This window comes from Pavona decussata, unplaced genomic scaffold, assembly GCF_977016875.1.
Source record: "Pavona decussata unplaced genomic scaffold, jaPavDecu1.1 SCAFFOLD_166, whole genome shotgun sequence".
Classification (NCBI taxonomy): domain Eukaryota; kingdom Metazoa; phylum Cnidaria; class Anthozoa; order Scleractinia; family Agariciidae; genus Pavona; species Pavona decussata.
In genome coordinates, this window is record NW_028145577.1 from 370,508 (window position 1) to 396,149 (window position 25,642).

Consider the following 25,642-nt stretch of genomic DNA (forward strand, 5'->3'; position numbering starts at 1 on the left):
TCGCCGTTGCACACAAGTTTCAGCTAAAAGTTTCAACGTGTAACGGCGGCTTTAGACTTGCAGACAGCAAACGTGAGGTTGTTAACGATAATACTATATTCGGCTTCAACGATAATGGTTTTTGCATGCAAAAGGGATTATCTTTTTTCCGTTTAAGATTACACCTGATAGGCCTGGCCCGCAATTAAAAGAACATTCCAGTTGTTTTAATTGGATTTCCTTCCACAAACAGAGTTTAGTTCAGTAACTGCTTAAGACGCAACTTCATCTCATTTGCATCGTCTCAGCATTATTGAAGTAGATAACAGCCGACGAAAAAGTGAGCATCGTAAAAGGTAAGAGTAAGAGAATTAAGTGACGATTGAGAGTAGGCGTAAGTCGATCTTAAGGTTGACGAAACACATGCAGGGACAATACAAGTCTATTTGGCGAAGAACATAAGATAGGGAAGTTTAATAGGGGGAAGAGTGTTAGAAACCTTGATTTTATGCCTTGGAAGTTTTTCTCGATTTAAGCAAATCGAAAGCAGAACCTATGTATATCAGTGATCTTCCACAGAGTTCAGTTCAGTAACTGCGCAACACGCAGTTTCATCTCATTTGCATCGTCACAGCACTATTGAAGTAAAGTGTTAGAAACTTTGATTTAATGCCTCCAGTTGCGAGGTTTTTTCGATTTAAGCAAATCTAAAGTAAAACCTATGTATATCAGCGATCGACGTTTAAAGCGTGAGAGTAGTTTACTTTGGTGAACAGATTGCTATATCGGCAGTTCACCCCAACATGTTTACCTTGCCACTCGAATTACAAGCTGTGTGTCGATTCCCCATTCAATTCAAGTTTATCACGTTCATGTGGGTGATATAGACTTTATTTGGTAAACAAACACTCCTTTGAGGCCAAAGCTATCAACAGTTAGCGTCTGTAAAGAGCACTCGAGGGCAGTTCAGTTCTAAGCTTTTCAATTATAAGGACATGTATTATGATTTACGATCAAAACTCTCCTTTTGGGTATCTCCATGAAACTGGGCATCCCTTTGCCCCTTTAGTGGAGGGGGTGGGAATTTCATAGTTGAAATGTTTGAGCTGTCGCTCAAAGCCAAAGAGGTTTGATTGTGGCTGTGAAGAATAAACATGTATATTTACAACTGACATACTGATTTTTTTACTTATATCACGGTATACTGTCGAACGCAATGATGTCTCTTATTTTTGGCACGTGGCAAGGAAAACTACAGAAACTGGGCTTTACAAACTGTGTTTGTTGCAGCAAAATTTTGTTGACATTTTTGTCCGGAATGACCTTATGATTAGTTAATGATAAGCAGCTTTCGATTAACTTTCTTCTAATGGAATGGACTAAAAAAACGTTTCAAAAGATCATATCGTTAGTTTCAAAACATATATATACCGCTTACATCATGCGTCCACTCATTAATATAAGCTGTGGTAAATCACAACATATACATTTGAAAATAAACGCCATGACCTTCGTAAAAATAATCTTGGTAGAAACAATTAAGTCTTCTAAATTTTTTCAGGTATCTACCTTTTTTTTATTTTTTTTTTGATTTTAAATTGACTTTTATTAGTGCAATGGCAATTACAAGTGGTTACAATTACAATTAACTAAAAAGAAGTAAGTAAAGAAAGGGACGAAATTACAAAACTAATAAGAGATTGGACCTTAACTTAGGTTTCCAGAAAAAAAAAAATACCCAACTTATAAAAGGGAAAGAGGGAGTATTTAGCCTCTTTTTTTTTCTTTTTTTTTAACTGACAATTACATACTTTTAATTAAGATTACAATTGAAATTAGAATTAAACTAAATTAAATTAAATTAAATACCTCAAACATCTAAAATTACTGCTTCTAAATTAACTGACAATAACATATTTTAATTAAAATTACAATTGAAATCAGAATTAAACTAAATTAGATTAAATTAAATACCTCAAACATCTCCCATTTCTTTTTAAATTGGCGGATTTTATTTGTCTTAAAGGCTATGTATTTTTCTGTTTTATATTTGATTTCCAAAATTTTCTTGAAATGATTAAAGATGGGGTTAATTCCTTTACACCTACAGGTCCACAGATACGTTTTTCCTAAAATTACTATATAGTTAAGCAGATCCATTCCCTCCCTCAGAATGCCTATCATAATGTCACGTATCGAGAGGCACTCGCAACTTCCAAGCCTATTTAATATACAAGAGGACACCAAATTCCAAAAATGCTTGGAAAAAGAGCATTCAAATAGGATATGATGAATAGTTTCTCGATGCTCTTTACAAAAGGTGCAGTTTGGATTTGATACATACCCTATTTTAAAAAGACGGTCATTTGTGTAGAGGATGTAATTTAACACAAGTTGAAAAAATATTTGGAGTTCTTTTCACCGTGCTCATGCCAGCGTGCCCGTGATCTTACGATTATACCTTCAACCTTTTCTTCATACAATTTTTCAATCCGCTCTCGAAGCACATTTAAAATCGCTTGATTTTCCTGAGAAGGATTATTTTCAAAAATTAAAGAAGCTTCCTTAAATTCCTTGTTTAACTTCTGCTCTTCCAATTTCTTTTCCTTAATTTTATTCATTGAATATTGTCTGGAATATTTTTTAATGTTATATTTCACCCAGTCCCACACTGATCGCGGGTCTTCAAGATCGATCTCACCTTCCTGTACCCATTTAGGTATTGAAGAATTTATTTTTTCAACGTAAGTCTCGTCGCTCAGCAAGGAACAATTAAGTTTCCAAATCCCAGGACCCTTAGCTTTTGCATCAACACCTTGAAATTCTATTAGGATTGCGGAATGGTCTGTTTTGATAGAGGGTATTATATCGACCGAACAAACATTATCCGCTAGAGAGTTTGAAATTAGCCAGTAATCTAATCTAGAAAAAAAAATGGGGGTTCCGATTGACTCCATGTATAACTACGTGTCGTAGGGTTTTTAATGCGCCAAATGTCATGTAAATCTAGTTCTGATTGTAGCTCTTCTATTGTGTTAATTACAGATTGCCTTGGGAAAAGGTTACCACCTCTTTTGTCCACTGTGGGGTTTAATGGACAATTAAAATCTCCACCTATATTAATATTTTCAATAGTATCAAAATCATTTTTCACAATAGTCTGCAATAGCGAGAGATAGAAGGCAACTAACTCATTGTCTCTGTTTGGACCATAAATGTTTACTAGAAGGGTTTGTTCACCATTGAGTATCACTTTCAGTATGAGAAATCTGCCATATGCGTCAGCTACCTTTTGTTCAACGATACAATCAAAATTATTTCGAATCAAAATCGCAACCCCACGGGCGTTGTTAGCCCCGTGGGAGCAGAAGAATGGGGCGCCCCATTCCCTTTTCCATTGGGCTTCATTGCTCTCGGTCGAATGAGTTTCCTGTAGAAATATAATATCTGCTTTTTGTTTTCTGTACCAGGTGAAAATTGTTTTTCGTTTTCGAAAGTTGCTGATGCCTCTGATGTTTAGTGAAAAAAGTTTACCCGTAATCATTTGACCAAATAAAAGCAAACAAGGATAATACAATAAAAAATATATACTCTGAAGAGAGAATGGATATCAACAAATAGCAAGTCGCTAAAATGAATATTGTAGATCTAATGTTTATACTGCGATTTGAGGTGTTTGAGGTAATTAAATAAATAATTTGGTTCGTATAGTGCATTAAAAAATAAAGGGAAGAAAAAGAACATGAAAAACAGCAGGCACACATTTTGAAAATTCGCGGATGTGCAGCAATGCACAAGCGTCGCTAGCGTTTTGGCCACTATCATTGCGCGTTGTTTACACGCTGATCTTAGCTTCGCTCCGAAGTGAGTGTATCCAAAACAAATAGTATAATATTTTATAATAGCTGCTTCATACTAGTTTAGTCTATTTTAATCTAATTATTGTACCGGAACAGCCTTACCGTCGATTAACAGTTTGCCTTTTGTAAAACGTACTTTCTTGCCTTCTTCAAAAACTTTTTTCATCATCGGTAGAGCTTTCTTACGGAGTTCGAAATCACCGGGTGTAAAGTCCTCGACTAATCTTACTCCATTAAGCAAGTTTTTATTCTGTGGGTTCTTCGCGGCTCGAAGTAGGTTCCTCTTAAATGGTCTAGCGTACAATTTTGCAATAATATGCCTGGGTTTGCCGTCCTGTCTTCTTCCTGTGCGATGAGCATTTTCTAATTCTCCGTGAGCTTCTTCGAAGCCAAGAAGTGTGAAGTGGTCTAAAACAATGGTCATGCAATCTTCACCTTCTTCTTCTTCGACCCCTATCAGGCGAATATTGAAGTCGCGGGAGTATCTTTCCAAGTGTTCCAGTTTATTCTTAAGTTCTCTGTTACTTTCCTGAAGTTTTTTAAAGGAGTCTTCCATTTTGCTGTCCATCGCTTCAACCGTAGACTTCGTAGAGGTTAAAGAAACCTTAATTCGGTCGACCTCTTCGTCAAGTACTTGAGCTTTGTTATTCAGGATTTCTATCTCGTCAATTTTCGACATTGCACTTTCTATCTTGACTAACCTGGCGTTCGTGTCTTGCTGGAAGTCAATTAGATCTGCACTTAGTTTCCTTATTTGACCGGTGAGTTCGTTCCGCATGGACTTTAACTCTTGCACACTTTAGCAGTCATGGCGTCTTCGTGTGTCGGCGTCACCTTTCTATTTTCCTTCGGCGGTTCGTGTTCACGTTGTTTATGGCTGCCTAAAATAGTCAGTTGCTTTCCGGATCTTAAACGTTTACCTGACATGAAGCATTATTCGAAGCAATTTCATTTTAAATAAGAAAAATTTCCAATTTTTGTCGGAGCTCAGTAAAACACGTCTTCACTCCGTCGTGACCACGTGCTCTATCTCTCTACTACCTTGTTCTACGGCTTGAGTCTAAGAATAAAATGTTTATAAGGTGAAACCTTTGAAGTAAACAATCCCGAGCACTTTTAGCTCCCAATTTTAGTTGCAGAACAGTTTAGGGGACTTATTCAACGCTTTCTAAAAATGACAGCACTCCTTAACTTATTTCGCACCTTCAACGACAAATTTGTTGATTTTTTTGGCATCTGACCATATAAGCCATTTTATGACGAGAGCGCGACCTGAAGTTTATGCTGAAATTCCGTCGCTAAATACTTGGCTTACTGGCAAGACATGAGTAAGCTTTATTTGGACAGGGCAGTCCACTGATTCACTGGGATTGCCTGATATCTAAAGGGGTCTTGTATCCGTAAATAATTAATCGACAATATTTAGGCTGTACCTTCAGTTGGCTAGAGGCAAATATGAGCGATTCCACATTTTTTCCAGCACCCTTTGGGGGTGCACACCGCCTGAACCAAGGGGGGCTTTTAATTAACAGTATCCGACAGTCGGAGGAAACATGTGAAACTAAGCTTTTGAGCTCTATGACAGTCCTCCGAAAACCGTGCAATGATGTGTGAACGAAAGACCTTTTTGAAGGCCGTCAATACTACAGACAGACAACTCGAGTAATCAGAAACATTGGAAGCCTTGTATAAAATTACCAAGACAATTTCGCCACAACTGTGCACTATGCTTAGATACGATTACGCATCTGCCTGCAGCGCTGGTAGTACTCGTAAAAATCATTTATTTATGTTCCACATTTTGTTCCAGTGACAAAATTATGCTCGAATTCAGTAAGCTCGCTACGACAGTATTTGACATTCATTTTGTGGTAAAATTTGAAATATTTTTGTGATATTTATTCATAACCGCTGAATTTATGGTGATACCGCTGAGGTATGTGAAGCGGGTGCCATTCAGCTAAAGCCATCTTAGAGATGACGCAGATTTGTTTTCAATTTTTCATGAGTTTTCTTAATTTTTCTACCAACTTAAATTATATTACATATTTTTTCTTGCATTCTGGCCAAATTCTGCTGGAAAACATATTATGCAGAAGGTTACTTTGTACTGCCAAGAAGCGAATAATGCACAAACGTATGCTTGCATAATTTATCTAAAGCTTACCATGCACTGAAGGTGAGTCACGTTCTATGTACTATTAATTATAACTATCGTTTAGGGTTTTTTAACAGTTAGAAAACCACTTTAACATTTCACATAGTGGGTACGATACGAATCAGTAAAGAAAAAATATACGAATAAAGAAAAAAAAGCCCTTGGTTTGATGGATTCCAGACAATCATCCATATGTTACAAAATGGGAGCTCAAGTCATTTTACATTTTAACTTTAAGAATAACACTGCTGAGGATTTTCTTATTTATTCAGTGGATGTTTTCCAACTGTCAATGTCTTTCTATATACTTGATATATCAATATCAAGTTATATTGGAATCCTAAATCGATTGTATTATTACCTATATAGCCTATTTAATCCATTTTACAGACATCATCGCCCAGCTGACGCCATTAGTCATTTTTATTGCTGCATTTCATTAGCATAGACATTTTATCTGGGATGGGGTTAGTGACTCACTAAGTAAATAAACTGGTGAAAATCCTGTCATTTTAGGACTTCCTCTTGACAAAATTCCAAGCCAAGGAATGACAAAACAAATGGTAATGGTACTAATTTTTTTTTTTTTATATTACTTCTGAAGAGATTCTGGAAAACAAACTTCGCGACGGGTGAATAGTCGATAGATATCGTTTGGATGGTCGCATACCCTTAGATGTTTTCGTTTACGAACTAAAAATCAACTTGTTCGAATTCTAGTTTAACTGAAATTGTATATCTGGGCGCATTACAGATATTCAAAGTTTTGAGAAACAAAATACAGCAACCTAAACTTACACTACTTCTAGAATAACGCTGAGTTCAAACTTTGTTTCCATTTTGTTCCCTGTGTTTGACGCGGCTGTGCCAAGGCTTGCTGAATTGAATTGTCTTGCTGAAAGCCAGTTTTAAGGTACTGAGGAATTAAAAATACTTGATGATAGAAAAACTCATTAATGTGTGTACAACTTTATTCCACACAATGAGCGGACGTCCACTAGGAGACTTCACAAAAAAATATTTTACTGATAAGAGGACATATCAATTAAAAAAAAATGTTATTCTTTTAGCTTGTCTCATTCTTTTCAAATAACGCGTGGGGTGGAAGTCATTGCATGTTATTTCTAATCTAAGGTCAACAACAGACCGTAAAAATCACAGCTAATGCCTCGATTATCAGATGCAGGCTTGTAATTAGTGGCTGCTAAGCCAGAGTAGATAACAATGGCTTCGTACATGGTCTGTAGTTTGAAACTAATGTAAAGCCACGATAACCTATTTGTTATAAGATGAGGAATGGACGAATTGCTCTCACACGCAATGTACCTGTTAACATACTTACGTCTGCTTTACAGAGATTCAATCTCATTAAAAATAAATGATCGTGAATTTGATTTCGTTGCATTCTTTTTTAATTCATCAACACTGTTGGGTAATAGCCCACTTGTCAATCATCCTTTGTTCAAAGTGCCATCCCTGCCGGGCGAACAGAAACCTCACTTCACCACAACGAACTAGGTCCTACAACGAATGTTAAGCGGCAAGCCATTCATTCAAAGATACGATCACTTCATTGTCAAGCTCCCCATTACCTACAGCTTGGTACTTAAAAAGAAATTGTAAGGTAAGTCGCTTTCAAGCAAGTAAGAAGACTTAATAACAGCTTAGGATAATAGCATTGTTTTTAAACAGTCTAGATGCCGATTATTTAATGTCGTTACTGTTCACTCTCATATCGCCAACTCGTTTTATCAAACAGGGATCTTACTCTTGGTTACATTGCGAAGCATCTCATATTGAACACCGGCGCGCTTTCAACCATCTCTCACATGCAAAGTGGATTAATACACATTTACACATTACCGCGTACTGTACATCGCTCGAGTATTTGTTTTGCTTTGCTGTTTATATGGCGGACAGAAGTCACCTTTGTGAGCTTTAAACTTGTTTTCTTTTTCACTGTTCTTGTCCCTAAATGTTAAGAGGTCCTTGTTTTGTGGTATAGCTTTCTCTTAAATCTTATTAGCCGCTGCCGGCTATCAACACTGCTTGGTATTCTTTGTATTGTGTCAGTGTAAAAAGTGAAATCAATTTTACACATTCTTTTAAGAGTGCAATAACTAGGGACTTAGCTGTTCTTTCGATTGTGACTACTTGGGCTAATATAACTTAATACACAGGTGTGTAACAAGCGTAAAAGTATCACTCTTTGCGTTGCTTCTTTAACCGCGAAGTATTTATTCGCTTTAAACATTTTTCGCCCAACACAATCGCGTTTAGAATAATTTAAAAGGAACACTGCTTTGTGGTTAGTGGCTAGAACGCAACGAATATTGTGATGTATACGCATTTCTTAAGTATTCTGACGCGTCTGGTACCCGGTGCAATTTACACACCGCATTGCACCGCATTGTCGTCGCTTGCCAAAAGCGTGTAATTTGCGGGTGTTCTGTTCACAACTCGCGTGCCGCCATGAGTTCGGAATAATTTCCGTTTGCAAGAAACTGTGTTTATCATTCGTTTAGCCCCATGAAGGGCACTCGTAAGAAAGTAAACAACAACTAAATGTGAAACGATCAACTGTGGAGGGAACAAAAAGGGTCGCTTCTTTGGCCAAAATTGGCGTCAAAAAAGTTAAAGGCGTGAGTTGCTGGATAGTGAAATTCCCTCGCTTGCTAAATGTTAGCTATCATGATGTATTCGCCGAGATAGATTGTTACGGGATTAGCGGCGCAGCAGTGAGATGTCATGTCACAGCAGGCCAGAGATGCAGTTTATCGGATTCACGAGAAGCCCAACACGCGATTGGTATTATCGTCAAAACGTGATGTTTAAAGACCTTATCGTTTGTGTTGGCTTCGTGCCTGTATTTTTATACGCAATGTTTTTGGTTGTTATATTTAGACTTGTAATGTACCACGGTGAGTCATTTGCTCATGAAAACCGCGTGGAATGCTAACAATAACTACAATAGGTCATTACAATACCAGGGGATTTAATAGACGGTAGATACCGATTTCATATCGGTCCGTTCGGGAAATATGTCGCCGTATTTTACACACAATATTGAGCACATTGTGAAATTCAAAACGCATTTTCTTTCGCTATCAGAACCGTATTTTTAAGAAGGCGAAAGCGATTATGCTGCAGCCACTCATATGTTTTATTTGCGTTTAGATTACAGAATAGTCAAATAGCGCTTATCGACACTTACAATGGTGTTAATGGGATGATTCTTTCTTTTCGAAGAGCAGGTTTTCCATTATGAAAGGAAAGAAAAATAGTGTACTTAGAAATGAATCTGTTGCCAGCTGCTTACCTGCACGTCGTGGTCTTATTGCACAGCTGTGCTAAAAGTTATGTAAACATTCTTTTGAACTTGTTTCGCACCGTCGACATCTTTTGTCAATCATCTACTAAGAAATGACATTTTACATAAGAACAATGGTAAGTAATGCTACGGGCCTGTTCTGGTACTTGTTATTGAAAAAACTCACCCCTATTTAGCGAACAATTCCTTACTTATCGCACAATTAAGGCGAAATTTCAACAAAACGTGTCCCATACCTTAATCGCACAAATCATTTTTTGTATTCCTGAAAGCGATGCTGATCACGCGACAATATATTCAAATACGACCTCGAATGCATCTATTGAAAACCATGCTGGGCTTCCCTGCGTCAACAAAGCGCTCGTTACGCTACTTAAATTTTAAGCTTTATTAAAGCTGTTTGCAAGAAATATTCTTAGCTTCCCCGCGGGATTGATGCTGTAGGTTTGTAAATAAGATTGTAGGGACAAGTTGCGCGAGTAGGGAGTCGTTCATTGAACCTGTTACATCATTTGTCGTGGAACAGCGCAGGGGCGGAGGCATGAAGGCGTGAAATAATTTGTCGTATTACACCTCTGGACAAGCAGAGAAAACTGACAAGTTTTGTATCGATCTGTTATTTATTCTATTTTGTTTTTACTCTGTTTTTCGTATTAAGCCACGCATAGAAGTTAGCGTATGAACACTGAATAGATCATTGTACTCGCTTGTTGACTCAGTCGAGCGAAGATTTTCCAAAGACTTGAAAGATCAGCAACAGCTTCATTTCACTATGCTCAGCAAATTGAAACGCATTTCATGTAATTAATTGAATGGTCAAGGCTTCTCTTGCACATGCACGCTGGACTGACACAATCTTCCAATGTTTCAAAGCTTGTTAAATTGCAGCTGTCGACGATAATTGCGGCCTACAGTGACAAAGATGACCGCTAGTGCTATATTTTATTTTTTAGTCTCTCGTCTTCGGCTGCTTTGTTCTCATGAAGCCAAAATCTGATATTAATCTTATTTGAAAAGTAAACTAAGTAAAAAGCAGACGCGCCGACTAATTTAACCGAAACTTGAGCTTCAACATCAGCGATATTTGAATTTAATTCTAAAGAGCACCTGACACTTAAAGCTGTAAGACGGAAATTATTCTTATCAACAGCCGATATTGTGTCTTTGTTTTCAGTATAAATGTAGCAGCATTTTAATTTTTCCTGTTGAATGATAAACAACAGCGAGTTCGACTTGCTAAAGTAATTTAAATGTTTTTATATTTTTGTTTTTTACTGCAAACCACAAAACAGGAAATCTCACTTTTCTTTAAAAATTAGCTTTCGTAATGACAGACTTCGACCAATCATGTTAGCTCTCGAATAATGACTATAGCCCTTGATAAAAGGTAAAAATAGATTCTTTCAATTTCATGGAGCGAAATAATTATCTAATTGAGAGCTACAACTTATTGAAAACAGCGGCCACAAGAAAAACTTCGGAAGACCAAAATATCACAAGAAATTAAACGTACAATAAGAATTAACAAGATATAATTTATAAACCTCGATATAAATCTGAGGCTTTTTAGGTGATTTTAAGACTGATTTTAAAAATTTGGGAAAACGTGTAGATAAACACTATTGTTAGAAAATCACAAATGAAAGGCTATTTGCTGGAAAGCTCCAGTTGTAATAACGATCCATAGTTCGTGTAAACAATCAAATAAAATCAATCTTTATAAGAGTGTTAATTGATCTATGTAAATGTATCTTCGAAGCTCTGGCGGGACATCTGGCGCTGAGAACAATTTACGTAAGATATCTTAACCCCCTCCACGACAATAATATTTTGATTCTGGAGGCGTTCAGCTTTACACGATCAAACCCGTTTGCTAAAAACGCGTGCAGTAGCCTAACTCCGTCTTGTTTTATTCTGCCAACGCAGCATTGTTCTCACTGCTCCTACAGAACGAAAACAAAATTTGTCAAAGCCCGTCCGTCATCGAGGAAGGAAGAAATCTTAATTTATCTTGCCGGCGAACACCATGGTATGTAAACATTTATAACTCTCACGAATATGCTTCTTAATTTCTTACTTCGTTGTGCATTGCGCTCGCAAAATTTAACTAGACTAATTTGACTTTCTTTATTGTGGTTAGCTTTACAATATTTTTTTCGCCAAAGGCCTTCTTGCTTGCCTTCCGCACTGTTTTGTATTTCTGTATCTCGTGTTTTGAATTGAGCCAAGGCTACGAACCTCCAGATAAAATTAAGCGATTAAAGTAACAATTTCGGCAAGAACTCAAATTAAAGTAACTTTGATTTTTTTTTTTTCTCTTTCTTTATTCTTGTGGGAGAAAACCACACGGCCATGACTTGCCGTTTAAAATTTATGTAACAAATTAAGCACCTTAGAACCTATAGATGAATTAGGAATCAATACTTTGATATATTCCTCCGTAAATATTCTCTTAGCTCTGATAAAATCGTTGCTTTTTGGAGCCAGAGCTTAATTGTTTTAATTGTTTCCTGTCGCTTGTGTGGGAAACAACGATAAAAATTTTAAGAAAACTTCAACCAGAGAGATATACTGTCAACATTGTTGACGAATAATGTTGAAAATTCGATATGTTTTCCCGTAGCGTGCAAGCGAGATCAATTGATTTCACGCGCAGGTGAAAAGATACAAGAGAAGTTTCTAAAAGTCTTTCATGCCTTTCTATTGAAATTTCTATTCATTTGACACTTTTCAATAATGAATGTGTTAGAAATGAATATTTGCATATCAATTAAGTGTGTGACTGAAAGATCCTTCGCTGACAAAAACGCAAAATAAGTGGGCTTTTCTTTGTAACAAAAGCGAATGCCTAGGGATAATAATATTCGCACTTTGGGAAAATAAGGCCACTTTTCTGAATTTGTTTGCTTCTGCCACGCGTGAATACTTTTTTTGTTTTATGAAAACATTTGGAAGGCACGAGCTTGAAATTAAAAACGTGTTAAAGTTTAAAATGTTTAGCAAGTAGAAACTAACTGATTTGCGGAACTTATGTTTTAGTTTCGTCAGTGCTTTCTTGGGAAAAATATTCTTCTCTAATTGCTCTCAGTGTTATCTGCGAAAACTTGTATAAACTCTTGGCATTTTTACGACAAAACATTAAACAAATTAACTCTTCAGGTAAAATTTATTCCTATCAGTTCATTGGTGAAGTAAGATTAAACTATTCTCCCATGCAATATAAGTTTAAGTCGTTAAATAAGTTCTTTAGGTAAAACATACACACACATCGACGCAGAAATTTTCCAAGGCTCCAAATTGAATGGCAAATGTGGCTTTCTAGGCAACGGGACAATTGTTTTTCGCTCATGAATGGTTGTTTGCCCTTTAAAAGAAATCCCTTTATTCAGTGAAACAGCGGTACTCTTCGTCTCATGCGATCAAGTCAAAATATTTAATAAAGTGCACGAGTGTTGGCGGGTGGACCTAATCAAGTTTGCCCGTTTCTGATAATTACAGCAGGTACGGCACACGAGCTTCCAAAATAGTAAATAAATACGGATATCCTTTACATTAAGCAAACATAACATATCGAGCATGGTAACTAACTTAACTACCCAGTGGTTTTATTAAACAAAGAATTCCCGGCTTGAAACCGCGGATTTGAGCTGCTATCTATGTATTGCTATACAACGAAAAGGATAAAAACCTGGGGCCTAATTTTCATTCGCAGAAAAAGCGTGTGTTCAGTGGTTTAAAACAAATTGAAATTTGATGAAGTGGTGAGGTTAAGTCTGAATGCAAAATTGTCAGCAGTATACTGCGCTCTATGAAACAAAAAATATACGAGCTAGTTTCAACTTTCCTGGATAATTTGCTTTCTTACATCGCGAAGACCTTTAACTTTGATGGATAAACTCCACAAAAAAGGTGAATCACTTTTAGAATAATCTACGGCCCAGCAGTGCCATTGTCGCTAAGCAGAATTTATAAACTATGCATTAATTTCGCAATAAATTGTACTGCTTTACTGTGAGCAATTTTCGCGCAACACAAAAAATCGCTTTTATAAGCCAACTAAATTATCTTAACTAAACTACGTTTCAATTTATATTCTTCACGCGAGGCGAACGGAGGCACCTGTGGCAGGTTTAACCACACGAGCCTTGAAACAAAACTGCTCGCACCTGTTGACGGAGAGTAGCGACGAACAAAGCACAATTCCCACAAGTATTCTTCAATCATGCTAATTTTTGTTTTTGAATTTGCACTTATAAACGGGGAAAATTAAAGGTACTTGGGAAGAAAAAAAATCATCTTTCGAAATGTCCACAAATCCAGCTAAATCAGAACTTCTCAGAAGATCATAATTAATAGCGCCTCAGGAAAGACCTTTGAAATAGCTTCTTTTACGTATGAATGATCACTCTCAATAATTTCATCATTACATCATAACAAAGAACAGCCCAACAAATGTCATTTAAATTGCTACATATTTTCCAAACTCTGCCTAGTATGATTGTCTTCCGTTATTCATCTACTGTTCATCAACCCATGAAAATAAAAAAAATATATAATAAAATAAAATAATGCTCAAAGCCTTAATGAAAAACTGTCTATGATTTGAATTTCAGAGCATTTTCTATCATGGGAGTTGTTTACAGTAAATGGGCTTAATTGTTTAAACAGCTTTGAAAAGGCTGGAAATATTTGTAGTCTAATAACGGAGAGGGTAAAATTACTGAATGCTGATTGGTCGAGACAGCGGACATTATTTATCTTTTTTTTTTTAATTTTCTTTTGTTGACGAGGGCAAAATTACTCAGTCCTGATTGGTCGAGCGGCAAGAGCGTTCGCTCGTAATTAGCTGAGAGCCATTTCTACATTTAGTCGGTTTCTTAATTTTTTTAAGCCACATATAAACCGGGTTGTTTGTGCTAAAAAACAACAACAACAACAACACAAACTGAAACGAAAAATGCATGGAAAGCAGGTGCTGCTGCTTGAAAGAAAATGCAAAGGTGAATTTTCGTGTCTTACAAGAAACAGCAAAATAATTTTTTTTGTCAGAAAATAAAAACTTAGAACAACTGGAAGCCTACCGGTTCTGTTTGGTTGAAAACTAATCATTCATAGCGACCAAGCGTTTTCACATCGCTACGGCTTCTCTTGAAACGAAAGATAACGCAACATAACAGTGTGCTTTTGATGGGAGGAAGGAGCAGGTCAAATTCAGTGGAAGAAATTACCTTGCAAGTTCCTCCTTTGGACGTAGCGTTTTCTATTTATACATCTATGGGCATCGTGTGTTTTGCAGCGGGAGAAAGCTTCACAGGGCGGGTAAATCCATGAATTCGTTCTTAACATTTGGTTTAATCGTTGTTAGTTTGCTCATGAATTAAACTTGCATTTTCTCTCTGTTATATGTATATAACAATCAACGTTTCTCTTTTAGTAAGCTAAGAAACAGGTAAATTCTTTGTTTGTTTTGCTTATGGGTAAGTATTTTTAAGTTCTCCGGAATTGACTGTTTTACAAAGTACCTCGATCGTTTTAAGAAAACTTTGCCCTAAAAACACTTAATCGCACTAGAAGTCGCATTTTAATTTTCACCTGTATTTTCAAAGTTTTCGCAAACTGGGGAAATTTGAAAAGACAAGTGAAAATTAATCATTAATCGGCTACACGAACTCAAGCGATTTCATATGTAAATCAGTATTGAAGTGATGATTATTGTCAGTAAAAATATTGTATTCGCGTAAGCTGCTCTAACTTAGGTTCCTTTGTTTATCCAGGTAGTATGAATCGAATACGTAACAATGAACCTCATTTTGGAAGCTAAATTACGGCTCACCTTCTGGTCTTCTATACTTCTTCTACTGAGAGTTGGTAAGTTCTTGTTCTAGCCTCTATTTACCGCGTTTGCTAAATAAAAGTTCATAAAATAGTAGCTCAAATAACTACAAGGCTGATCTGACTGCGTAGAAAACCTAACACGACAGCGATGTGATATAGACCAAATCGAGAATCAAAAAAGACCGCCCTCTGTTTGTGTGGTGTAATGACTGTTTGCAACTTGAGACTACATTTACGCGACACGATCGGTTGACGTTTTTACTGAGAAGAGATATTATTATTTAAAGTCGCCTTTAAATATCTCTACTCAGTAAAAATATCAACCGATCGTGTCGCGTGAATATAAAGTCTCAAGTTGCAACAGTCATTACACCACACAAACAGAGGGTGGTCCACCTGTGGTATGGGTGACTGGAAATCTTTGGAATTTTTTAATTCTTGGAATCTATAAATAACATATATATGTCAAAACGGCAAATCGCAAGTGCAACCAATAAACTTAATAAAAACCTAAGCTACAAAACGAAGAATAAAAATCGTGGCTCTTCCAGAAAAGGCGAGGGACACTCATTGGGAGTTGTTTAACTATAAATTGTTTTCCAACAGGCTGCGCCGTTAAACCATTAATTCTCCAGGGACCACATGACTACGTAGTTAAAAAGATAGCCGGTACGCCGTCAAGCTTTAGCGTCTACTGTATCAAGTCACAGGGATCCACAGTGGAGTGGTACCGCAATGGAACGCGCCTGGATATCGCACGTGACCCGGATTTGCAAGTGTCGAGTGATGGATCTCTTCACGTAAAAAATGCACAAAAACAAAGGGACGAGGGAAACTACTACTGTATAGTGTCGAACGGAAAACAGTCCGTAATAAGCAGCACCGCCGCGGTCAGATTTGGATGTAAGTGCAATGAGCTAACACTAGAAAAGCTAAAGATATACACTTGGCCGATGAAGGAAGTCTGATCGTCACGTTCGTGCTTAATTCAAACTTGAAGATGCCAAACAGCCAGAAACAAGCAAACAAACAAACAAACAAACAAACAAATAAACATTACAAAGGATCTAATTGCACAGTTTACCACGCATTCACAAATTTACTCCGAATTGCACTGTTTGTATTCTGGCATACAACTTAAGACCTACACTGTTGTTAATTTAGTCGACGTAGCCTAGGTAGCAAGCTTAAGTTTTTTTTTTTTTCGCCTTTTTGAGCTCTCTGAAGTTGGTAAAAGGGCGAAAAGTTAACTTTCTTACTACAACATCCATGGTTTTAGACCATTTTAACGTCCTTCTGTTGGTTTTGATTACTGGTTGGTCAGTTTAGGTTTTTAACTGAAGTTTAGGTTAAGTCCACAAATCCAAGATGGTGTCTGCTAAATACTTGCCATTTGGAAAATATGATGTAATTTCCACAAGATATACAACACTTCCCATTTTTGGCCAAAAAATTAACAACTTTGGACGTACTATGTATTCCCCAAGTTCTATTGTCGTGGCTTTAACACTCTCTGAGGTATGTGGGGTGGGTGGATGGGAGGTGGGGAGTTTTATCCTTTCGCCCGGCCACAGAAAAAAACAAATTTCGATCTGTTCCATCGAAAGCTAACATGTCTCTCACTGAAATTTCCAGACCTTGAGTCATTCAGCGTAGGAGACTGGGTAGTCTCGAAAGACCAGGACGAGCTCACTGTATTGAAATGCATGCCTCCACCATCCTTCCCAGACCGCGATATTTATTGGGCGAAGATAACCGAAGACGGTAAACAGCCGCTAACACAGTCAACTCACTATGTGGTCAGTCAAGAAGGAGACTTACATTTTGCCTTTGTCGACAAAGCGGACTCGGGACAGTACATGTGCACAGTTTCAAACATGTTTCTTAAGAGGAACATTGTAAGAACAATCTCTCTAAATGTCTTACCAGGTAACTATCGATGTCAATACATAGATCCCTGGATCCGTCAAATGTTTGCTTATTTTAACAGTGCTATATCTATAACAGGAAAATAAAGGGGCAATGCCATACTTGTTTCCATGGAAACGTAACCAATAGTGCGTAGAAACTAGTATTGATTATCTTTGGCTGCAGGTAGCCAGGATAAAACTGGATTGCGACTAGAAAAATTCTATGCTCTTACCGTGTATTTTGGAGTAATCGCTAAAAAAGTGATTGTTATTTCTAGCACCTCTCGGTGCTCTGATACGTACCACGTCAAACATTTTACATGTTTTTAGAAATACCACAAAGAAATCACAATGGCAGTGCCTATTTATCTTCAGTTGCATTGCAAAATGAAAACACTGTGAAGACAACAAACGGTCAACCTTAGCGGGTAACAGTTTCCCGTTACCCTCTGACGCCATAGTATTTGCAGTATTACACGCTCATGGACTTTAGACGCAAACAGTTCTATTTTTAGATATAGCATGTGACTATGAACTGGCCAACGAAAGCGTACGCTTTGGCGGGAAAAACTTCAGCTATATAACAACGTATTTTAGCAGAAGTTGCCTCAATATCAACACCAGTTTTCTTCTCTATTGTCTTCGCAGTTGAGACGTCACTTCATAAGCCACCAAAAGTAGCTGATGAGTTTACAGTATCAAAAACAGTCCTAAAGGGAGAGAAGTTTGTCTTAGAATGTATTGTTTATGGAAAGTAAGTACTTGTAGAGTAAAAACTAGGAATTCATGGACAGCGTTTTAGGGGCCAAGGCCATTTTTGGAGAATTCTTAGTAACCCTGCCGCGGGTATCAGAAAGTATAAATTAAAGAAACAATGTACAATCCTATGCTAATTACATTTAGCTTTTCTTGAAGGAGTGGGGTATGGGGTACATAAAGAGTCCTTCCATAAAATTCATTTTTGTACATTTTGCTGGTTTTCATCGCCGATGATTTTTGTGAGGGTTTTAGGGAAATCAAGAATTCAAGATGGCGGCGCCTTTTCTAAAACAATGGTGTAATTCCTAAATTCATGTGATGTCACATTCCTAGTTTTTCGCAATTAAAGACGTATTTTATATCCTGCAAGACAGTTTATATATTTAAGAATTATTTAAATGCTCTTGAATCGGTGACTAAATAGTTAATGACTGGTTTCAGCTTTTAATTTCGGGACTGGAGTGGAGTGCACTACTCAAATGTCATTTCTTTTGGTTTTCCCAACGTTACAACATTCATTTATCGTCAGTTGATTAATTGGCAACTAGCTCCGCTACAAGATAAGATAGTCAAGTCAATGATAACGGGATTCATTTGCATGATCACCATCTTGTGTAAAGTAGCTTACAAAATAGTGTAGTAGTTCACTCGAACCAAAATCAACTGAAATCGATCGAAAAACAGGTAATTGTTTTACTCTTAACATCAGACCAGTTCCAAGGATAATGCTGAAGAAGAGGGGACTGCACATGACGTTAGGAAGGACAACAGGGAACGTAAGAAGACTAGTCATCAAGAGTTTTAGTCAAGATGACGCTGGAAAATATAGGTGCAAAGCTAGTGATCAATCAGGGCAATCCGATTCCAAAACGACAGTCATTACCATGGAAGGTAAGAACGGTTGATATAAAAAACTGAGGCATTCACGACGGTCCGTCTATCATACATAATTGCACGCTTGAAATGAGTTACTTAATCTATAAACGGTCAACTCATCAGGTCTTTACAAAGACTTAAACTTAAAATTGCTATTTCTGTACATTAAGATTAAAATTATAATTAACTGGCGCTACTGAAAAAACAATGGTACTTAAAATTCGAGCCTACTTAACATAACTGCCGTGTACTATATCAGTAAAATAAATGCTTTCGCCAGTCCAGAAGGCTCCAAGAAATTAAAGTTTGCATGCCGCAGCTAAGCGGGAAGGCTATTTCAAAGGATTAACCTAGAGTAACTTGAAATATTCTTCAGGAATTTCTTGCGGGGTAGAGGAATAGCGAGTTTGCCACTGACCAGGGTCTCTTAGGAAGTAATTGGAAACATAGCTACGGTCAGTAAATTTGAAATGCAGATAGTCAGCTGCCAACTGTACCAATCACAAAAAAATGAACTTTTTACCATTATTTTCTGGCACGCGCTATGCCTGATCACATGAACACGGCAACATCATGTTTTATTATAACTAGTAAATAAACGCCTTTCAGGCGGCTGGTGTATCTTAGAACTAAACGAGAAGCAAAGCTTCGATGGGAACAGTATGAAATTCTGAGGACGATCTTTCATCCGAGTGCATTATTATCCAATAAACGAGCCATTTGGAAGGGATTCGTTTATTTTATAACCGTTCGATTAATTTCTGAAATTCACGCGGTCTTGCCCGAGAAAAAGACAAAAACAGCCGTGCATTTCCATAGCGTGATTACCGAGACAAGATGACAAGATCAGTCGATATATATTGTGATAACTGTGATTACATTAAAACAGTTAAGACCTAAAAATGGGACGCTCGTTCTTGTTTTTTTCTCGTCGGAAAAAAGCGCTTTGGATATTGAATCGGATGATTGCTATCGTCTGATGACCACGGTCTGATTTTGTACCACGTGACGTGTTTCGTCCAACGAAAGTGCGCGGAAATTGATCAGTGGTTTATGACAAATGTTATCCTCCTTAGGCTTGTTCGAATAATAAAGATATGCTATCATATGCTTGTGCTTATCGCACAGCAAGGGCGTCATTGCGCTGATTCTTGTGCGTTTATTAGCTCAGAAGTGGGAACCGGGAATCTTATTCAGTATTGATAGTCTTTTCATCGAATTTCTTTTCTCCAGCAAAACCAGAGTGGGTCACAAAACCACGGGAAACAATTGCAGGATCCAACACCACAGTAGTTATACCTTGTGTTGCTTTCGGTATACCTACTGTAAAGTATACATGGTACTTTAATGGCAGACCAATGATATGGACGGAAAGGCACATGTCTAAGGAGGGGAATTTAACAATCAAAGGGCTGACAACTGCCGATGACGGAATTTACCAGTGTTTTGTGAAGAATAAACATGGGGAGATGCACGCTGATATAAAACTCAATGTTTCAGGTTAAACCTTTGTTTTGATGTATTTTCTTCTCCCAAGGCTAGCAGAGTTCTACATCTAGTGTTATAAATTCTACTTCCCCCATTTAATTTGTAACTGCACAGATGTAGTGGCCAACACGAAAGCGTTGCTCCTTTGGCCACTACGCACTTCTTCCCTAGAAGGTAAAATCACTTAAATAAATTGCTCTGCGTGTTCAATTTTTCTTACTATAAAAATATATTATATTTCATTTGAATAGGTGTGAATAAAATTGAACTGAATTGAAGGACGCGTTACTGAGAGTCGCAAGATTGTTAAATAAGAAAATCTTGCAAAACCAAGACGACAGAACGACCCTCTGCTTCTATTTGGCAACCAGTTTACTTCAAATATTCTGACAACAGAGGTTATTTCTCACGTCTTGCTTCTCTTAGTAATATTGCAACATGCGTGAAAAAAATATCAATGGCCTGCATTTTGATAGTCACAACGTATGATCTCTTTCACGGACGCATGGTTTGCATTAATCGCGTATAGTTGAGAAGGTTCCTTACAGTGTATTTCTCCGTAGCTTTTACTTCGATCAATTGACAATCGCCCCCTTTTGACGTAGCGAAAGGGAATCTACGCCGGACAGGAAAGAGATAAGATAAGTAATGAACGAAATGGTATTTTTGTTTCCCTTTTGTAGATATCCCTGCAGGTTTTGGTCCTGGCAGCAGAACTCCAGAAACCAACCAAAACGCACTCATTAACACTCGAGTAGAGATCACCTGTAACCCAACAGGTGAACCCAAGCCAACTGTAAGTTGGCTGTTTGGAGCAATGCACTTGCAGGGTAATATCAAGTACCGCATTCGTCCCAATGGGAATTTAATCATTCGCAACGTCACCAAAGAAGACTCTGGGGAGTACACATGTAAGGCGTCTAACAAGTTCGGAAAGGCCCGCAGAAAGGGATTTCTTAATGTATTAGGTAAGGTATAGCAAACTAAACTTTATTTTTGCACTACCGCAAGTTTTAAATCAGAAACGACCCCGAATATGAAGAGGCACTTTCTATGACAAATTTAGGGATCAAATTAGGGGTACTTTTAGAATACTGGTCACAATTTAGATATCTCTCAATTGGCTGGAAAATAAGAATTGTGCTACATTGTGAACAACAACACCTTATACTTGATGACCCTCCCTTTTAACCACTGACTTAAATCTTTGTCAAGGTCTCCTGACTCCTTCATTTTTGCTTCAAAAGATTCTGGAGGTCGTGCACGAAGAAGCCAGAAACAAGTAAATCTGTGGTCGTTAGCGACCCGAGCATTAACGTGGTGACAGCACTAACATTAAAATGAACGACAACGATTGCTTTAATTAGACCCTTCTAGGTCAAACGTCCTAGTACTGGATGCCACGATGAACCTTAATGCAACGACACAAACCGCGTTGAAATTGAGAAGAGCGACACCAGAGGGCCAACTGCCTATCTTCCTTTCCCTATCCCCCTTACATGGCCTCAAGAAAGTAAACGGAGTCCAAGTAATGATAGATCAAGTTTGAGGTTTAATTAAGGCTCCACGCACTCATCTGATGTCATTTCGTATCGTTGTTGTTGTTTTCAGAGTACATAGTTGTTACTGAGAACATTCCAGCTGCAGGACAAACATCACTGGTGGTTCTGGGGCATGATATCCAATTTATGTGTGGCGTGTTAACATCGAACGGAATAGAAATCTCGTTTCAGTGGTTTAGATTTTCTAAACGGATTGTTTCCAACCGTCACGTGACAGTCTGGAGGACAGACCACAGAAACAAACGGTCTTTAACCAGTGAGCAGAGAGGATATTTGAAAATTAACGGGGCTAGGTACTCCGACGCCGGGTGGTATCAATGTCAGGCATCTGGAAATAAAAAAGAAATAACTAAAGATGTCGTCCTGAAAGTTCAAGGTAAAATGGTTTGTTTTCTTTATTTACTGCAATTTAAATATTGCCATCGTTTGATGCCCTTTAGTCATGCAGTGAAAGAGAGGGCTTTCTCAGTAGAGTAATCAGCAATGTTTCAAAGACTAGAGTCAAGTATCACTTTTGTCAAAGTCTGTTTTGGGCCCGGACTTTCAAAATGGTAATAAGTTAACATCAAAATCTCGTATGTAAGTTTTGCTCCTTAATCTTAAAAAATGTAATTAACCCAAAGGGCACATAATTAGTTTACCTATATTTTGCCCTTCTCCAACACCCCCCCCCCCCCCCCCTTCACCCCCCTGTAGTTCTAAGTCTTGTAGTCTTGTAATTGTTGTAATTATTGTACAACGGAGAAATATAATCGTTACAATAATTATATAATGGAGAAATGGCGGAAAAACTAAATAAAGAATAAATAAATAAATTGAAATAAATAAATAAATAAATAAATAAATAAATAAATAAACAAATAAATAAACAAATAAAAATATCGCATCCGCTGGAGTCGTACTAGGGACCTTCAGACTTGGCTTCGAATACGGGATTGTGTACGCGAACGACTTTTCAAATCTAAAACTAAAATGAGACGCAAGTAGGGATGGAAGAGTATACGTACTGAGAGTACTCGTTCTAAGATTTATTAAAATGCCTTTTAAAAGAGCCTTGCATCTTTCAGATTTAAAATCACACAACTGACTGTAATGTCAACACCCCTATCTTATACATCCCGTCTTGATGTCCTAAAGAAGTAAAACTAAAAATGAGACGCAAGTAGGGATGGAAGAGTATACGTATTGAGAGTACTCGTACTCAGATTTATTAAAACGCCTTTTAAAAGAGCCTTGCATCTTTCAGATTTGAAATCACACAACTGACTGTAATCTCAACTCCCCTATCTTGTACATCCCGTCTTGATGTACATAGATCCTAAAGAAGTAAAACTTGAATAAGACGCAAGTAGGGATGGGAGAGTATACGTACTGAGAGTACTCGCCTCCGCACCGAAGTGCGGCGCTGGTTAGATTGCCGGAGTAAAGGTCAATGGCGGTTGAAATTGCTGTTGTTTCTTATCCCTCCGAGGGTTTAAACTGGAGTTTTCCGGTTTTCCTTTCTCCACAAAAACCTACATTTCCAAATTCCATTTTGACCAGGAAAGAGTAACGAGGAGTCTCTCTGTCGATGTGCCGCAGAAATTTCTGTTTATTATCAATTTGTTTTTCAATCCTCAAATTAAAATACAAACGTTACTTATTTCCATTAATAATGCACAATTTCTTCTTGTCGACAAATAAAGGAAAACATGAACAAACGTATTCTCGTGGGTAGGACATGTTCCTCTACGCAGTCGCTAGTTTGGTTGTCACACAGCGTTTCTCCGAGAAGCGTTAACGCGGCGATCCTAATGATGAATATGTAGGAGATTGGGTGACAAAGCTATTCGATTTTGATTTTGCCAAGTGGTGTTGTTAAAAGGACAGAGGTGGTCGACCAAAAGTTTACGTTGACAAAGCAGTGCAGGAAATGGAACTAAGCTATGCTGTTATCCATCGATATAAATGAGCCATGATTGGCATTATAATGCTTTTCTACTTTACAGGACCAAACTCTTATGTTTTCTATCATCCTCAACAGGTCCTCCAGATCCACCGACGAATGTAGACATCCAGAATACAATCAACAGACGAGATTACGTCAATGTTACTTGGACATTAGGAAAATCAAACAGCAGTCCGATTCGGAAAGTTGTAATCCAGTGTACCACGCAGTTTTCTCCTCACACTTGGGAGACCATCGCTGAGGAGACTGATCCTGACAAAGGCTGGACACAAATTTCGCTGTCACCATGGCGACAGTACACTTTTCGTGTGGTTGCTGTGAATGGCATTGGTAACAGCACCCCTAGTTCTCCGTCTTCCAGCTTTCAAGCACCGCCTACAGGTAGGTCTTTCGTGTACTTTCTGCAGATAACGGGGTACTGGGAACACGAGATTCTGATTCGTGCAATCGGTATTGAACTTCAAAAGCTCCGTTCCTGTGACTATTCTTCATGTACCTTCTTTTGCGCAAATTCTAGATCTCACCTTATATTTATATTGGGGAATTATTTGACCTGCCTTTAGCTCTGCTCACATTAACGTCTTGCGCTCGCTCCTTGTCACCCTCGAGCTACTTTCCCCCCGTTTAATGCTTAGTTTTAGAACTTCAAGAGTAATTAAGCGCAGCTGGCGAGAATTTAATAACTTTTACTTTGCCCATTCCTTAAGTGTCATATTATATTGCTGTCTCCCTTTAGCTCCAACCAAGTGTCCCCAGGAGATACGTGGGGAAGGGACATCTTCTTCTACCCTTACGATCACATGGAAACCCATACCACCTATCAACCACAATGGTCCGGGACTTTACTATGTGGTGTACTACCAAAGGGCTGACGGTAGTGAGAAATTATTTCGAAGTGAAGTCAAGAACCAGTCATCTTTTATCGTTTCGGGGACAGAGTACTATGTGGAGTACATAATACAGCTACAGGCTGCTAACGATTTCGGTTTTGGGCCCAAGTGTAAAAATGTGTCTGCTTATTCAGGAGAGAAAAGTAAGTATTGTTAAAATAGAGAAATATGTCTTACTTTAATTCGCCTTAATTTTCGTCTCTGTAAGCTTCACGCCTTTTTTTTGAAAATTTATCGGAATCTATCGGTATTCACCCTCTAGATTTAATTGCCGCAGGTCTAATTCTCTCGAGAGTTAGTTATGTAGGACGGATCTGCCTCCCCCATCCCCCATCCCTTCTCGCCCCCCTTCCAGGCACAGTTAGGGGCCAGCAGCTGCATATGAATAATTATGGGGGGTTGATAGATTCATGTGGCCTTGACTCTCCAAAATGTTAACCAATTTAGCAACAAAAAAAAATAAATAAATAAACAAAAACAAAAACAAAACAAAAAAATGAATAAAGGGAAGGGCACCTTCTGCAAAGAACTGTTTATACACACACGGGTACGTTAATTTCTTCTGACATTTTTACAACTAAATATCAAGAGGTATCAGTATTACTATTTAGTCATAGTCACAGTTATTGCTTATTTATTCACGCTTAGTTCGCAGGAAACAAACCAACCAACAAACAAACAAAAACAAAACAAATGCACCTATCGGCTAATTCTTTAGTACAGGATGTTTCCTGAAAGCCTAGTTTTCTTCGTTGGGGGTTATTTACATGCATCGCCATTACTGTAAGTTTTTTTTTTTAGTTTAACCCATACCTTTTTGGGGTCAGATTGCACCAGCAAATTGTTATTCCGCACTTCTGTAATTTTGCCTTTTATTTTTTATCCGACAGAACCTATCGGATCTCCGCGAAATCTTGACGTGCGTATTACATCTCCCACGACAGCATATGCAACTTGGACCAAAGTACATGATACGAGAGAAGAAGTCCGCGGAGAGCTTCTAGGGTACAAGGTAATTTGCAATTTGACGAACACACGTCTGTTGT

General features: G+C 37.8%; 1 protein-coding gene across 4 annotated transcripts in view; it reads left to right on the top strand.

The window, feature by feature from the left end:
- The first annotated feature begins 225 nt into the window (after positions 1–225).
- LOC146464263 (contactin-3-like) overlaps positions 226–25,642 on the top strand; it is a 35,059-nt gene continuing 9,642 nt past the window's right edge. The window contains exons 1-13 of one of the 4 annotated variants that reach the window (XM_085129987.1): positions 7,092–7,621; positions 11,255–11,357; positions 15,103–15,196; positions 15,770–16,066; positions 16,799–17,092; positions 17,722–17,827; positions 18,542–18,723; positions 19,942–20,208; positions 20,880–21,164; positions 21,808–22,134; positions 23,782–24,087; positions 24,443–24,739; positions 25,487–25,608. In XM_085129987.1, the coding sequence (XP_084986113.1) occupies positions 15,127–15,196; positions 15,770–16,066; positions 16,799–17,092; positions 17,722–17,827; positions 18,542–18,723; positions 19,942–20,208; positions 20,880–21,164; positions 21,808–22,134; positions 23,782–24,087; positions 24,443–24,739; positions 25,487–25,608 (2,553 nt within the window). In that variant the 5' untranslated portion in view covers positions 7,092–7,621; positions 11,255–11,357; positions 15,103–15,126. Of the gene's footprint in view, positions 336–7,091; positions 7,622–10,944; positions 11,358–15,102; positions 15,197–15,769; positions 16,067–16,798; positions 17,093–17,721; positions 17,828–18,541; positions 18,724–19,941; positions 20,209–20,879; positions 21,165–21,807; positions 22,135–23,781; positions 24,088–24,442; positions 24,740–25,486; positions 25,609–25,642 lie in introns of those variants that run through there. The other 3 variants (XM_085129989.1, XM_085129988.1, XM_085129990.1) reach the window with 3 other exon arrangements.